This window comes from Trachypithecus francoisi, unplaced genomic scaffold (assembly GCF_009764315.1).
Source record: "Trachypithecus francoisi isolate TF-2019V2 unplaced genomic scaffold, Tfra_2.0 Lachesis_group14, whole genome shotgun sequence".
NCBI classification, from domain to species: domain Eukaryota; kingdom Metazoa; phylum Chordata; class Mammalia; order Primates; family Cercopithecidae; genus Trachypithecus; species Trachypithecus francoisi.
Window position 1 is genome coordinate 35152287 of NW_022681459.1, and position 15812 is coordinate 35168098.

The window sequence follows — 15812 nt, forward strand, 5'->3', positions numbered from 1 at the left end:
TGAGAACAAAAAAAATGAAGACATCCCTAGCCCTGACCCTTCTTGTAAGATCTAGACCCGTTTACCCCATCTCTGCATGTCCGAAACCGAACTCACCATCTGGTGCTATCCACTCTACGTCCCCATTCATCTCTAATCTGCATCCCTCGCTGTGCCTCCAAGGCTAACATCCGGCTATGGGCCACAATGGTCTTTTGCTGAGACTGGAGCCTCCTACCTGCTGCCAACTCTTTTTGAAAGTACTGTTTTCCTGTCTCACTCTTCAGATCATCCCCACACGTCAGCCAAAGGGATCTTTTCAAATCTTCTGAACTGAATTTCAATGACCTTTGGAGAAGACCCAACGCCAGCACTTAGTTAAGACCCTTCATACCTCTCTTGCCTTATTTCCCACCACTCACTTCACCAAGAAACATCCATTTTACTTGTTCATTTGACAAATACTTATCGGGCACCTTCTATGTGTCAGGCACTGTTCTAGGTGCTGGGACACATTAGGCACAAAACAAAGATTCCTGCCTTCCTGGTGCTTACGCAGAGTTAGCCCACCACACCCATGGGTTCTGCATCTGTGGCTTCAACCAACCTGGACTGAAAATATTTGAAAAGAAAATTGCATCGGTACTGAATATCCACAGACTTTTTTTGTCTTCTTACTATTCCCTAAACAATACAGTCTAACAACGATTTACTTAGCATTTACATTGCATGAGGAATTATAAATAATCTAGAGATGATTTAAAGCATACAGGAGGATGTCCACAGATGATGTGCAAATGCACTATTTTATATATCAGGGACTCGAGCATCTGCAGATTTTGGTATCTGTGGGAGGTCCCTAGAAAGAACACACAATAACCAGATGGAGCCAGCTGTATCCTGGTACCTGGGTCTGTGCTGCCTATGGGGTGAGGCAGAGCAGCCTTCTTGATAAGTTATTACATACTCATTAGAAGGTGATGAGTCCTCTTGAAAAAAAATAAAAATGAAAGAGCAGTGGAGAAAAATGGGATGGTGTCTCAGGCTGTAGGATTCAATGGGACAGTCAGGAAAAGCCTTGCTGAGAAGCTGAGGTTTGGGCAAAGAATCGAAGGGCATTATGGTAGCGAGACAGGGAATGATCTGGAAGAGAGAAGCATTCCAGGTACAGGGAACGTTAGAGCAGAGGACCAAAGGTAGAAGCTTGTCTGGCCTGTTTGAAAAGTAGATTGAGGGGCTGGGTGCAGTGGCTCATGCTTGTAATCCCAGTACTTTGGGAGGCCAAGGCAGGTGGATCGACGGAGGTCAGGAGTTTGAGACCAGCCTGGCCAATATGGTGAAACCCCATCTCTACTAAAAATACAAAAAATTAGCCGGGTGTGGTGGCGCATTCCTGTAATCCCAGCAACTCGGGAGGCTGAGGCAGGAGAATCGCCTGAGCCTAGGGGGTGGAGGTTGCAGTGAGTGGAGATCACACCACTGCACTCCAGATTGGGTGGACAGAGCGAGACTCCATCTAAAAAAAAAAAAAAGGAGATTGAATGTTTCTTTCGGTTTCTGTCTGTACCACTCTCTCTCTGGATCTCAGGTCTTCGCATATGCTGCCCTAAGTGAGATTCCTGACTCCCTCCAACTTCCCTCACAAGCAATGCTTTCCCTAAAATGTGATTCAACCTCACCCGGACTTTTCCCTTTCAAGAGACTTTCTAGACTTGCATGTAACTATGTGTTCAGATGTATCTAGAATCTAGTGGTTAAGTGTGGGCTCTGAGATCAGCCTGGCTTCAGTCCAGGTTTTGCCACTAACTTGTAGTTAGTGATTTCAGGCAACAGACTTAAAGAGTTTTTTATGGGCCAGGCGCGGTGGCTCAAGCCTGTAATCCCAGCACTCTGGGAGGCCGAGACGGGAGGATCACAAGGTTAGGAGATCGAGACCATCCTGGCTAACACGGTGAAACCCCGTCTCTACTAAAAAAATACAAAAAACTAGCCAGGTGAGGTGGCGGCGCCTGTAGTCCCAGCTACTCGGGAGGCTGAGGCAGGAGAATGGCATGAACCCGGGAGGCGGAGCTTGCAGTGAGCTGAGATCCGGCCACTGCACTCCAGCTCGGGCGACAGAGCGAGACTCCGTCTCAAAAAAAAAAAAAAAAAAAAAGAGTTTTTTATGAAGGCTAAAGGAGATGGTCCAGGGCACGACACATAAAACACATTTAATAGATATAAGCAACCGGAGGATACAGCTGGGTCTGTCTCAGTTAATATTTTACCCCCAGGCCTAGGGCAGGCCAAGAGGCTCAGAATGTAGTAAATTAATGAAAGAATGAATGACTGAATGGGTGCAGCAGGCAAGGAAGGAAGAAGGAAGGGAGGGAGGGAGGGAGGGAGGGAGGGAGGCAAGGAGGGAGAAAGGAACTCAGGAAGGTAGGTAGAGGTTAGGGTTAGTTTCTGGTCCGTGAACTCTCCAAAATTTCAGGCTGAAGAGCAAGAAAAAAAACAAAAAGAAAGAGGCTGGCTGCAGTGGCTCACGCCTGTAATCCAGCACTTTGGGAGGCCGAGGCAGGCAGATTACGAGGTCAGGAGATCGAGACCAGCCTGGCCAACATGGTGAAACCCCGTTTCTACTAAAATACAAAAAATTAGCCAGGCGTGGTGGTGCACGCCTGTAGTCCCGGCTACTCGGGAGGCTGAGGCAGGGGAATCACTTGAACCTGGGAGGCAGAGGTTGCAGTGAGCAGAGATCGTGCCACTGTACTCCAGCCTGGCGACAGAGTGAGACTCTATTTCACAAACAAACAAACCCCCCTAAGACACAGAAAGAAAAGAACAGAACTATCACTTACTAGGTATTGTGCAATACAGAGCCATTATCTGACTTAATCACCAAAATAAAGCCTATGGGGCAGTTATTAATGCATCATTCCCTCACTTTTACAGAACAACAAAAACGAGGCTCTGAGAAGTTAAATGATCTTTCTAATATAGTAAGACAAGGCAGATTTGCTTAAAGTTAATCTGAAAATAATTGAAACCTCTTCACCCAATTCTGCCAGTGAAAAAATCCTTGGGGTTGCTTCAGTGGTGTACATCTGGGCTGGACCAATGGAAGAACCTATTAAGCAACGGAAGCATCTATTAAGAAAATCAAAGCACTAGTTTCTGATTCTGAGTAGAAGGCAGGCTGGTTAAGAGAGGCGGAGAAAGCAGGAGGGTACAAGGAGGAAATAATGGAAGAGGTCATCAAAATTCTCCAAGTGGAAAATCAACTAGGAGCTAGAGGACGTTTAAAGACCTAAACAAAACCATGAAAACTGGTAGTGAGGAGGCAACTTTATCAATATTGGGAGTGCAGGAGAACTTTTTATTTATTTATTTTTTGAGACAGAGTCTTGCTCTGTCACCCAGGCTGGAATGCAGTGGTACAATCTTGGCTCACTGCAACCTCTGCCTCCAGGGTTCAAGCAATTCTCCTGCCTCAGCCTCCCAAGTAAATGGAATTACAGGTGACCGGCACCACGGTTGGCTAATTTTTTATATTTTTAGTAGAGACAGGGTTTCGCCATGTTTGCCAGCCTGGTCTTGAACTCCTGACCTCAGGTGATCCACCCGCCTTAGCCTCCCAAAGTGCTGGGATTATGGGCGTGAGCCACTGTGCCCAGCCCAGGAGAACATCTAAAGGCCCAGCACAGATTAAAAAGAAATGCCCAGGATGATTGCTGACCAAGAACAAGCCCAGCCTCTCTTTTTCCCAGCTGAATTCCAGTGCCTTCTGTGATAAGAGCGCATTGCCTCTACAGACACCAGCTGTTGGTGTCATTTTACAGGACTTTGAGAATTTCATCTTTTAAAATTTCTATTTTTTTTCCCCGTGGCAAAACAGTCTCTGAAGTTTAGGAACTGTCAGGAGTGAATGTGAGATGCGTGGAAATCTGTCTATGCTGAGCCCTAGAAAGGGGCACACTGGGTCAGCCAAGAAGGGAAGGCTTTAATCAGGAAAATCTGACTGGCATGAGGTCATGGGATTGTCTTATAAGGTCTTCTTTGATTCCTTTTCTATGGGCTAACAGGGCGGGGCACACTGAGTTTCATTTGGAGATAAGGGAAGGCAGGAAAGGAGAAAGATTTAAAGTCGAGGAAAAACGGGCCAACGGGACAATACCAAATGTAACCACAGGAGACAGGAGGAAGGAAAGGGGAAAGGAACACGCAAGGCCCAAGTGTCTGTTGGGTACTAGGATCACTGAATCACCTCCTCAAATCTCACACAACTGCTCTGAGCAGATGTCAGTATTTTCTTTCTGCAGGTGCAGAGGCGAGGTCAAGAGTGGTTCAACGACCTCCCTAAGATCACCCTGCTGATACAGAAGACCAGCAGGGACTTGAAACTTGGTCTCTTCTTTGCTAAGCTCTTCTGACTCCACCAATTCCATCAGAGGAGACAGGCAGGGAGGCAAGGTAACAAAGAAAGATGAGACCTGAAGAAACTTCAAAGAGTGTTAAAAACTCCTTCGAGGCAACTGATTATAAGCATAACATTTCTACAAATGTATTACTTTTCAAAAGTAATACTTCAATGTTCTTCATGTTCAGCTTTTCTACATTATTTTATGGCCCCAATGGCTCTGTGGACAGAACTGTGAGCTAATGGAGCAGACACACATTAATGATGTCCGCCGTCATCCCATTCACTCCGGCAGGAGTCCTTAGAGAAAATGGAATGTGGAAAAATAATGCACATTATCTTGTGCAATTCTCACAAAGACCCCGCTAGCATTATTTCTTCTCTGAGCCTAAATCAACTAAGATTGCTGTCTTATTCAGTTTGAGCTGATATAACAAAATATCTGACACTGGGTAATTTATAAAAAACAGAAATGTATTGCTTGCAGTTCTAGAGGCTGGGAAGTCCAAGATCAAGGCACCAACAGATCAGATGCATGGTGAGAACTCTCTGCCTCACTGATGGTACCCTTTTTTTTTGAGATGCAGTCTCGCTCTGTCGCCCAGGCTAGAGTGCAATGGTGTGATCTTGGCTCACTACAACCTCTGTCTCCCAGTGTCAAGCGATTCTACTGCCTCAGCCTCCCGAGTAGCTGGGATTACAGGCATGCACCACCAGGCCCAGCTAATTTTTGTATTTTTAGTAGAGGCAGAGTTCGCCATGTTGGCCAAGCTGGTCTTGAACTCCTGACCTCAGGTGATCCACCGCCCTCGGCCTCCCAAAGTGCTGGGATTACAAGCGTGAGCCACTGCACCCTGCTGATGGTATCCCTTTTACTGTGTCCTCACATATAAGGGGTGAGCAAGGTATGTCAAGCCTCTTTTACAAAGGTACTAATCCCACTCATACAGCTGTCATGAGCTAATCGCCTCCTAAAGGCTCTACTCTTAATGCCATTGCACTGGGGGTTAGGTTTCAACACAGGAACTTTGCGAGGACACAAACCTTCAGGCCACTGCATGTGCCCGTGGTGATGGAGTCATCAGGGCGATCCTGACTTATTCTCTGGACATGCTGAGTCTCTAGGTAGAGCTCTTGGACCCCACCTCTAGCTACTTAAAGACAATGTTCTGGGAAGTCACATGCTGGGCCAGAATTCTGGAGATTGGGATTTTATTTCTCAAATCCTAGGAAAACTACACTTTTCTATGCTAATTTTGCTTCCCTGCCTTTGTTCTCTAAATGCCTGGATCGCCCTGGGCCCGCCCTCTACAAACTGGTGTATATGATCACTTTGAGTTCTTTCACGAATCTAACTTTGGTCTCTCCAAAGACACTCTTAACTTCACCCACATGACAATGATTTCTCTTACTCCTCTTCAAAGGAAAGAAGGGTGCAGAGTAAAGAGGACTGGATTCAAAGTCAGACCGTTTGGGTTCAAATCTCAGTTTCATGACTTAAGACATGTGAGGCTCCAGGTAAACTATGCCTCCCTAAGCATCAGGTCCCAAATCTCTAATATAGGAACATGAACAGTAATCACTTCATGGGAGGGTTGTGAGGATTAAATAAGTTTATCCATAAAGTACTTAACAGAGTGGCTGGCACAGACTAAGTGCTTAAACATGTTAGCTGTAAGGAACCACACAGAGTCTATTAGGCCCTGAACGATACCCAGTGGCATGGCACATCTGCGGTGCCATGAGGGTGAGGAAGGTAGTGCCCACGTATGCCGGATAGTTTGACCATACCTGCTTAGGGTCAGAATTTTACACTGTGGCAAGAAGACCCTCTTAGAGAGGAGGCATCTGTGCTTATGGATCAAAACACTATCTTGAATATTCAGCACGGCCTTCTTCCAAAAGCTTCAGATTATGGGTGTGCATGTATTATTTATGTCTTCATAACAGCCTCCCCAAATGATGACAATCACATATTATTTCCAGTGTTTTGTGCAGTAAAAACCAAGGCACACAGGGGTCCAAGGTGACAGGTACTTGGCAATCACACCTGTTCTAAGCGCAGCACAGCCTCCTGGGTCAGTGGACAGAGCACAGAATCTAAAGCCATATGGACTGGGGTTCAATTTTGGTATGTAATAGCTCTCTGAGCATGTAATTTAATCTCTATTGAGCCCAGTTTATTTAACTTCTTTTTTTTTTTTTTTTTTTTTGAGACAGAGTCTTGCTCTGCTGCTCAGGCTGGAGTGCAGTGGCACGAACTCAGCTCACTGCAAGCTCCACCTCCTGGGTTCACGCCATTCTCCTGCCTCAGCCTCCTGAGTGACTGGGACTACAGGCGCCCACCACCATACCCAGCTAATTTTTTTGTATTTTTTTAGTAGAGATGGGGTTTCACTGTGTTAGCTAGGATGGTCTCGATCTCTTGACCTCCTGATCCGCCCGCCTCAGCCTCCCAAAGTGCTGGGATTACAGGAGTAAGCCGCCAGTTTATTTAACTTTCAAGTGTGCAAAGCTTCTAGCTCAGTGCCCAGAACCTAAGACCTGCTTAAGAAACGGTAGTTAGCTTTCCCTGTGTTTTACAAACACTCATTTAGCCACTTGCCTCCTCACCAGCTCCATGTGGATGTGTGTTAGGCATCTCAGATTTCACAAGCCTCACACCAAACTCCTGATCTTCCCACACACCCTGTTCTTCCTGCAGTCTTCTGTGTCTCACAGATGTCATCTCACCCAGCCAGCCACCATGGGGTCATCCTCAAGCCCACTTTTTTCATTCCCCATATCCAATCAATGGAACATCCCAATGACTCGAGCTTCAAAATGCACCCCTAATATGATGACTTCTACCATCTCTACTGCTCCACCTGGGTCTGAGCCAAAATCATCTCTCCCCTGGATGATTGGATTACCTCCTAAACCTTTGAGGACAGGTTTTACTGTTCATCCTAGTCTCAAAAGGGCAGCCAGGGTAAGTCATTAACAATATTAAATCAGACTGAATCACGCCTCTGCTCAAAGCCCGCCAATGGCTCCCCAAACCACTGAACAGAAAGGCAAAGTCTTCTCATGGCCTGACAAATAAGGTCCCCACAACCTGACCTTTGTAGCCCCTATGACCCGAAATTAGCAGCCCCCCCAGCATGCCCTTGGGCTCCCTCTGCTCTGATCCAACCTCCATTCGTTCCTGAAACAGGCCACTCCACTCTGCAAAGTTCATCCTTGCTACCTTTAGTGCTAGGGAGCCTTGCACTCTTCCCCTGGATAAAGGCAGAGCGCCAATCACCTCTAACACATTATATACTTTACTTGTTTATTTTTCTGTTGTCTGTCTCCCTCCACTCCGTCCCACAGGGGGAGGGACTGGGTTTTGCTTTGTAGTGAATTCTTATAATTTTCTGTTGCCTCGTATCCATTTGGAACATATGTTTAACTTTCGTATACTGACCCAGGGCTCAGTCACCCTTGACAGGGTTTCGGGTTCCACATCACACCGGGGTGGCACAAGCTGGTGGCGGAAGATCAGGATGTAGACTGGGCTCCTTGCTTTTCCCACTTTCTTTCTCTTTTCTTTTTTTTTGAGACAGAGTTTCACTCCTGTTGCCCAGGCTGGAGTGCAATGGCACGATCTCGGCTCACTGCAACCTCTGTCACCTGGTTTCAAGCGATTCTCCTGCCCCAGCCTCCAGAGTAGCTGAGATTACAGGCATGTGCCACCATGTCTGGCTAATTTTGTATTTTTAGTAGAGGTGGGGTTTCTCCATGTTGGTCGGGCTGGTCTTGAACTCTCAACCTCAGGTGATCTGCCCACCTTGACCGCCCGAAGTGCTGGAATTACAGGCATGAGCCACTGGGCCTGGCCAACTTTTCCCACTTTCTTTAAATGGAATATTCAGGCATTTGCCCTTGAATTCACAGTGACCCACACCCTATTTGCTTAATCTACAGCTAGGTGTTTCTCTGTGCCTGACTCTTCGTTCCTGCCTCGTGTGACCATGGATGGAGGACTGCCTTCCTGATCCACTGCATGTTCCCTGCTCAGGATTTGAAAGCAAAAAATCGGCCAGGCACAGTGGCTCACGCCTGTAATCCCAGCACTTTGGGAGACTGCGGCAGGTGGATCACTTGAGGTCAGAAGTTCAAGACCAGCCTGGCCAACATGGTGAAACCCTGTCTCTACTAACAATACAAAATTAGCCAGGTGTGGTGGCGTGCACCTGTAATCCCAGTTACTTGGGAGGCTGAGGCAGAAGAATCACTTGAACCCAGGAGGTGGAGGCTGTAGTGAGCTGAGATGACGCCATTGCACACCAGCCTGGGCGATAGAGCGAGACTCTGTATCAAAAAAAAAAAAAAAAAAAGAAGAGGTAAAAAAATCTTTGAACTTGTTTCCATTGTAAGGGGGTGCTGAATTTGCACTTTCCATTGAAGAACCAGGGGCTTCCCCAGGCCGGTTTTCCCTGGTACGCCAGGGAGAGGACAAGGTCAGGTTCCCGGTGGCAGAGTAGTTGGTGGTCAGACAGGTGTAAACTGAACACAGGTCAGACAAGAGCTATAAGGACATCTGTCTATAAAAATAAGTTTCCCATATGAGGGACCCCTGCCAGGTACACCAGATGTATCTCGTGAGAAGCATACCATACCCACGTTCAGCTCCCCTGAATTTTCTGTTAGGACAGGGCTGCTAGCCACTCTGGTACTAGCACCCCAGTGTAGCTAGGGGCTCTCCAAACAATCTTATTCTTCCAACAGTCCCAACAGTTATAAAACTATCTGGCACCTAGAAGGAGCTCAGTAAATATTGACCGAATGGGTGGCTCCTGAACCTGGCCAATAATGGTATGTCTGATTCTTTCTGCTAAGAATGGGTGGTTCTGAAAATCTTCCAGCTGCTGATGCAGTCTGGGGAAAGGTGCAAACCACTGACATGGGAGGGAGGTATCTGCTACTTAGCTGAAGTCGAGCTCAGGGAAGATGGGGACATCTCCAAGAGGCTTCTTCTGGTAGAGGCTGAGGATGGGTCTAAGTCCTTAAAAAGGCTTCTTCGTAATTCTCCCAGTAATGAATTTAGGAACAAGGGGCTTTCACAGAGCACCACAAAGGAATCTAGTCTATGCGCGATCTGACCAAGAGCCACTGCAGCCCCAGACAACCAGGTGTTCTCAGAGAGAAAAATTAGCCAGGCCACATTCTATCAACATCACTCCAACTGTTTACAGTGAAAGATGTCAACAACAATTGCCTTTATGAAGGACACTCTCTCTCGGATCGGAACATTCTACATTTACGGGCCTAACAGGCTTTCTTCCTATTCCATGACCTGGCTTCTGATAGTTCGGTTTAGAAAAACGATCACACACATACAAAAGCGATACAAAACAGGCACATATGGAGAAGAGATGAGCTTACTTATTTTCTTTTCATCTCTGTATTTTTCCAGAAAAATTAGTGTGGGCATGGGAAAACCTCTGATGTTTTGTACTCCTTTGCTGGTGATAGATAAACGCGCAATACACTCTGCCTTGTTATTGAGTTCCTTGAAGGCAGGTGCTGTGTTCTCAACAGCCTTAGGTAACAACAGCATCTAATGTATTCCTCTTCACAGTGGGGGCCTAACAAATGCTAGAAATAAACCAACAAAAGAACGAACAAATAAAATGCAGTCCATTAACTCAGCTCCTTGCATTCAAATTTACCTTGTCCCTGTCCTGACCTTGGCCCATATACCCTGCTCAGCCCCAGGAGCTGCCTTGAATCTAAGAGTCCTCCAAATCAAGTCCTTGGGCCAGCTACGGGAGCAACAAGAAGCTCTGGTGCCTTCCCTGGAATGGATGATATCAGTGTATTTAAAATAACCATGATAATTCATGTTGTTATTGGCTACAGAGCTCCACTAGCACTATAGCCATTGCAAGCTGCAAGAGAATAAACGTGATTTCCTAGCTACAGCTCTACAATTTCTGATGACCTGTTCTGGTGACTATGGTGGTTATACTTATACAACGGAGACTTATAGCTCTAATCGTATGGTGCAGGTTGACTATTTTTGGAAAAAGACTCTGAGATGGAAGTCAGCATACACGGTTTATTAGAGAGAGCTCTTGAGAACAGCACCTATGAAAGGGAAGGGGAAAGAAGGACTAGGCAGAGGGGAAAATCGACCTGTGAGGCAGTCTCCGAGTGTAGCAGATGATCCTGCAGGATCTCATGTCCATCAGTCATTCCATGATGTGTGGCGTCCCGGGAAGGGGTGTGGCCACAGGCATGGCCACTCACTTCAACTAAGGCAACTGCAAAAAGGGCCGATGCCGGGGAGCCTCTTCTGCAGGGACTACTCCCAGCAGCTGGGGTAATGAAGGTCTTTATTCCCAAAGGAGAATGTGGGAGTCTAGTGCATACGACCACCATTCTCATCCGATGAGACAGAGCACAATTAGGAGCTCCTCCGTGACACCTTCCCAGCTACCTTCTCTAACCCCTCTAGGAGAGGTGACAACTCTCACTGTCCTCTCATTACTCATCTCCTTATTTGCAGAGCCAGTCATACTGCTTGACACCCAGTAGGGATGCAACAAACGCTGGCTGAAGACATGTATCACTGAACACTCAACATCAGCATAAAGAAATGAATAAAACACCATGTAATTATAGAAAAACTGCCCCTCGTGAGTTCACTGTGATCAGAAAGAGAAAAACAAAGCAGACACGATAGGGGAACTTGAAAAGGGCAGCGGATGGAAGCCAAGACACAGGCACTCTGATCTCACCTCTGGGGAAAGCCTGCATCCCTCTGAGCTTCCGTTTCTTTCTTTATGAAACAAAAGGACATGTCCACGCGTTCTATGAAGATTAGAGAGCTGTGACATACTCAGTTTCAACAGTTGTCCGAAATGAGGTCATTGTCAGTGTCATTACTGACATGAATAAGAAAAGTAAATTTTGATTCCGACAAGGGAAAGAGTCCCGGGGATCACACCGTCATTCCCATGATTTGGTGAAGACTTTCCTCAATTAGCCCAGAGCTCAGACGCCCTGAGAAGGAAGCAGGGAGTGACCGGGGCAGGCAAGGAAATTCACTCTCTGTTCATGAATAGAAACAGAAACCAACAGGAATATCCCGCGATTTATGAAAATGCTGGGATTTGAAATCATTAAGTAGTGTCTTGCTTTCATAGCATATGGAGCTAAAAGGAATGGCAGAAGGCATTTTAAACACAGAAGGGGCCAGTGTGCAATTAAAAAAAAAAAAAAGGAAAAATTTCACTGTGGAATTTCTTTCTCAATGTACTCATCCAATATAGAAGAATTTTTAAAATAATATAATTTTTAAAAAGACATCTGGGAGAGAGGTATTAAAATAACAGTCTGAGATTTGTGCTAACCTGCCACTTCTCTCACATATCCATGCCACAGTTAATATACCTACCGAGCTCACGACTTCCCACTAGGTACTCTCCGGTACCTCGAGGCTGTGACGAGAGTTACAATAATAGCTACAAAGAAACCCACCAGACTAAAAAGAATGTCTTGTAAAGCCAAACACATACATCTCCTTAAAATGATAAACCACAACGTTAATGAAAGCAAAAGCTGTAAGAACATTTTCAAAAACTCTAGAATCAATACTCATCTCTACTACCTCACAGGCTTTCTTGGCAATTAGACTATCCGTGGATAAAACGAAAACCAATGAACACACGTCCTGACACCAGTATGTGAACACTCCACTATCTGCATACAAAATACACACATTTGATATTCATCTGTTAAAAAATCTTCATTTACTAAAGAAATGTAAACACGTTTCTGTTTTACTCTATTATTTTTCAAATCCAAGCAGAGCTGATATTGAACCGTATTTGTAATTCCTTACCTACCGCATTAGCACAACCTCATTTGAGGTGACCTCACCTTTTTTAAACAATCAACCCCTACTCTTGGCAAGGTGATACCTACAAGGATATCAGGAAGAAGCAAATGGGCTACTATTACCTTTGAACTTGTGGAACACAGCCCACAGCTCTGCAATGTCGGTGGCAAAGGTGATATCCGTGTCAAGGACGATGACTCTCTCCAGGTTGGCAGGAAGAGTCTTGGTCAGGACGAGCTTCATCAGACCATAAATCCCAGAGTAATGTTTATTGGGGATCCAGGAAACTTCAGACTAGACAGAACAAGACAGAGAGGGAGTTGGAGAAAGGGAAAAAAAGAAAAATCACTATATTAATTCTTTGCTTAAACATCATAAATAGGGCCTAACACACAAAAAGTATCCAATACAAATTTGTTGAATAAATGAATGCGTTTTCTTTTAAAGATTTATATAATTTGCATTTTGACATGTGACGTTTTCTGGAGGAAAATGTATCTGAATTAAGGGAAAGGAAAAGTAATAGTTGTAAAATAATTATTACTGCAAATCCTATGTTGAGATTTTTAAATAAAACTTTTGTCATTATAGAAATTAAATAGATCCACTAGAGAAAAAAACGATATGCAAAAACATAAAGGTCCAAAAATTGAATCCCACTACATACGCTTTTGCAACCAATATCGAATTGTTCCTATGTACATATATTTCTTTACATCATATTCCATTTATGTGTCATTAAAGATTAGTGGGTAATGGTATTGTTAAAGCTTATGCTTATTCTTTTAAAACTGTAATTGAATAGATTGCTACTACTGTCTTCTCTTTATTCTCAGATAAACCCACAAGGAGGACCTAGTCATCATGCGACACTCTTCACCTGACAGCAATAGAGGACACACACATAGGACAGAAATGAACCACCCATGGAGCACTGACATTGTGATCCTCACATAATATAATGGAACAATCAATGGCTCGCAGATGGGCAGAGTCATCAGCGAGGCACACGCACGGGTGCCATTTTGTGGCCAAAGGCAAGGATAAAAATAAAAGCACCAGTGTGATGAAAGCTCTCATATATGCACAGTCATTTATGAAGATCATCGTGGGCTATGGGGAGTTTCCATGGGAGCCAAAGCACACTTATTTTCAAGCAGGTAACCCTTTTAATAGAACCCTTTAAAATGGGGAATATGGCCACCTTACCAGGATTCCAAAAAATATTCATCTCCTTTGACCTTACCTTTGACTGTGTTGAGGAGATGTTCGTTAAAAAATTCAGATTTAAAAATTGTGTTTTAGACACCAAAGATGTTCATCACCACGTTACCAAAGGACAGCCATCAAAATGCCCCAAAATGGAACAATTAATTCAAACATGATACTCTTTTCTTTCTGATAGCATCCTATGTAATTGTTTAAAACAAAGTGGATTAAGATGTAGTTTCTAAAAACCTGCATATGATGTTAAAGGGGAAAAAAACAAGCTTTAAAACTGCTTTTACTTAAAAGCAACTATGTGTAATCAAACCAAATGAAACACATTCACCCAAATTTTATGCAGAGAAAGAAAAAATAGCAGCAAGACATCCAATTGTGTCCGGAGTTGGTTCCTTCTGGTGGGTTCTTGGTCTCACTGACTTTAAGAATGAAGCTGTAGACCTTTGTGGTGAGTGGCACAGCTCTTAAAGGGGGTGCAGACCCAAAGAGTGAGCAGCAGCAAGATTTATTGTGAAGAACGAAAGAACAAAGCTTCTACAGCTTGGAAGGGAACCCCAGCAGGATGCTGCTGCCGGCTGGGATGGCCAGCTTTTATTCCCTTATTTGTTCCCGCCCACATCCTGCTGATTGGTCCATTTTACAGAGTGCTGACTGGTGTGTTTACAATCCTTTAGCTAGACACAGAGCATTGATTGGTGCGCTTTTACAGAGTGCTCATTGGTGCATTTACAATCCTTTAGCTAGACACAAAGCGCTGATTGGTGCGTTTTTACAGAGTGCTGATTGGTGCACTTACAATCCTTTAGCTAGACACAAAAGTTCTCCAAGTCCCCACTCGACCCAGGAAGTCCACTGGCTTTACTTCTCATCAGTTTCAAGAAAAAGCATCCCTAACTCTGTGTATGAGACCCTGTCACCTTACACCCAGGCATCATGGAGGAGGGGAAAAAGGACAGGAGTTCAAATCTGGGCTCTAGCCCCACAGAGCATTTGATCTCTCTAAGCCTTGGTTTCTTTACCTGTAAAATGGAGTGTGTTTCAGAGATGGAATGGGTCTCATGAGTCAGCATGGAGAGCCTGTCTCATAGCTTCCCTAAATCGGCCTCCTGCGTGCCTGTTTTCCCACCATCACCAGACTATGACATGTTTGAAAACAATGTGTTTACTTAGTTCTTCTTTTAAGAGTAGTTGCTCATTTTTAAAAATTGGTAAAATGGAAATGATGCCTACTTCACACGGTGGTATAAAAATTAAAAGATATTAAAGGACTCAAGGGTCTGGTACCCACCCTTCTTCCTGATCCCTCTATCTTATTCCAAGTATTTAGATATCAATGCCTCTTTCAGTACTTCCTGATGAAGGTAAGTGTCTCCAGGATGTATGCAGGAGAGCAAAAAACCGAGGTGGCAGAATCAGACATGCCTGGATTTAGATTCCAGTATCATCACTTAATCGCCACGTCACCTTGGACAGGTTTGCTCAGCTTGTCTGAGTTTCTGCTATTTATAAAGGTCATCCCTCCTTTTTAAAAACAATTTTAAGTTTAGATTCTGGGGGTACACACGCATATTTGTTACATGAGTACACTGTGTAATAGTGGAGACTGGAATTCCAGTACACCTGTCACCTGAATGTTGAACACTGTATCCAGCAGGCAATTTTTCACCCCTTACCCAGCTCTCACCCTCTCTTCTTTTGGAGACCCCAGTGTCTATTATTTCCAACTTTGTATCCATGTATGCCTATTGTTTAGCTTCCACCTATAAGTGAGAACGTGTGATATTTGATTTTCTGCTTCTGAGTTAGCTCACTTAGGATAATGGCCTCCAGCTCCATCCATGTTGCTACACTTACTTCATCTTATCAGGCAGGGTGTGGGTGGAAACAGCACACTCTCCTGGGGAATCTAAGGAAGATTTAATAAAAGGACTATTTAATCTAAGTATATGCAGAATTAGGGGCAGTTTAACAAGAACTGTGCAGTTACTAGAGGACAGGAAGAGTACTTGGGGCCATTACTACCCCAAGGCCAAAAGCATCTAGGCCAACAGATGCTGGAATCCAGAGAGAACTGCCGTATAAGTAAGGCCACCTGGCTGAGGCAGTGACCTTCAGCAGAGGGACACAGCCTGCCTGTGGCAATCCATAAGCTAGAACAGGAAAAAACATCTCAATGTTACCCTCCTCCTGCCCACCAGTTTCCCGGGAGGGGAGCCCTCTGGTCAACCCTAATGGAAACCAGAGCGAAAGCGAGATTAGAGATGCTTTATGCATCAGCCTCATGGAGCATAAAGTGAGGGTTAGGGCAAGAGAGTACCTAGAAGGAAAAAACTCACACAA

The 15812-nt window shown here is 44.8% G+C and overlaps 1 protein-coding gene across 5 annotated transcripts in view; it reads right to left on the reverse strand.

The window, feature by feature from the left end:
* Window positions 1–15812, reverse strand: part of LARGE1 (LARGE xylosyl- and glucuronyltransferase 1) — a 645964-nt gene that overhangs the window by 266607 nt on the left and 363545 nt on the right. For all 5 annotated transcript variants that reach the window (XM_033232744.1, XM_033232741.1, XM_033232742.1 and 2 more), the window contains one exon: window positions 12371–12542. In XM_033232744.1, coding sequence (XP_033088635.1) covers window positions 12371–12542 — 172 coding nt within the window. The remainder of the gene's footprint in view (window positions 1–12370; window positions 12543–15812) is intronic.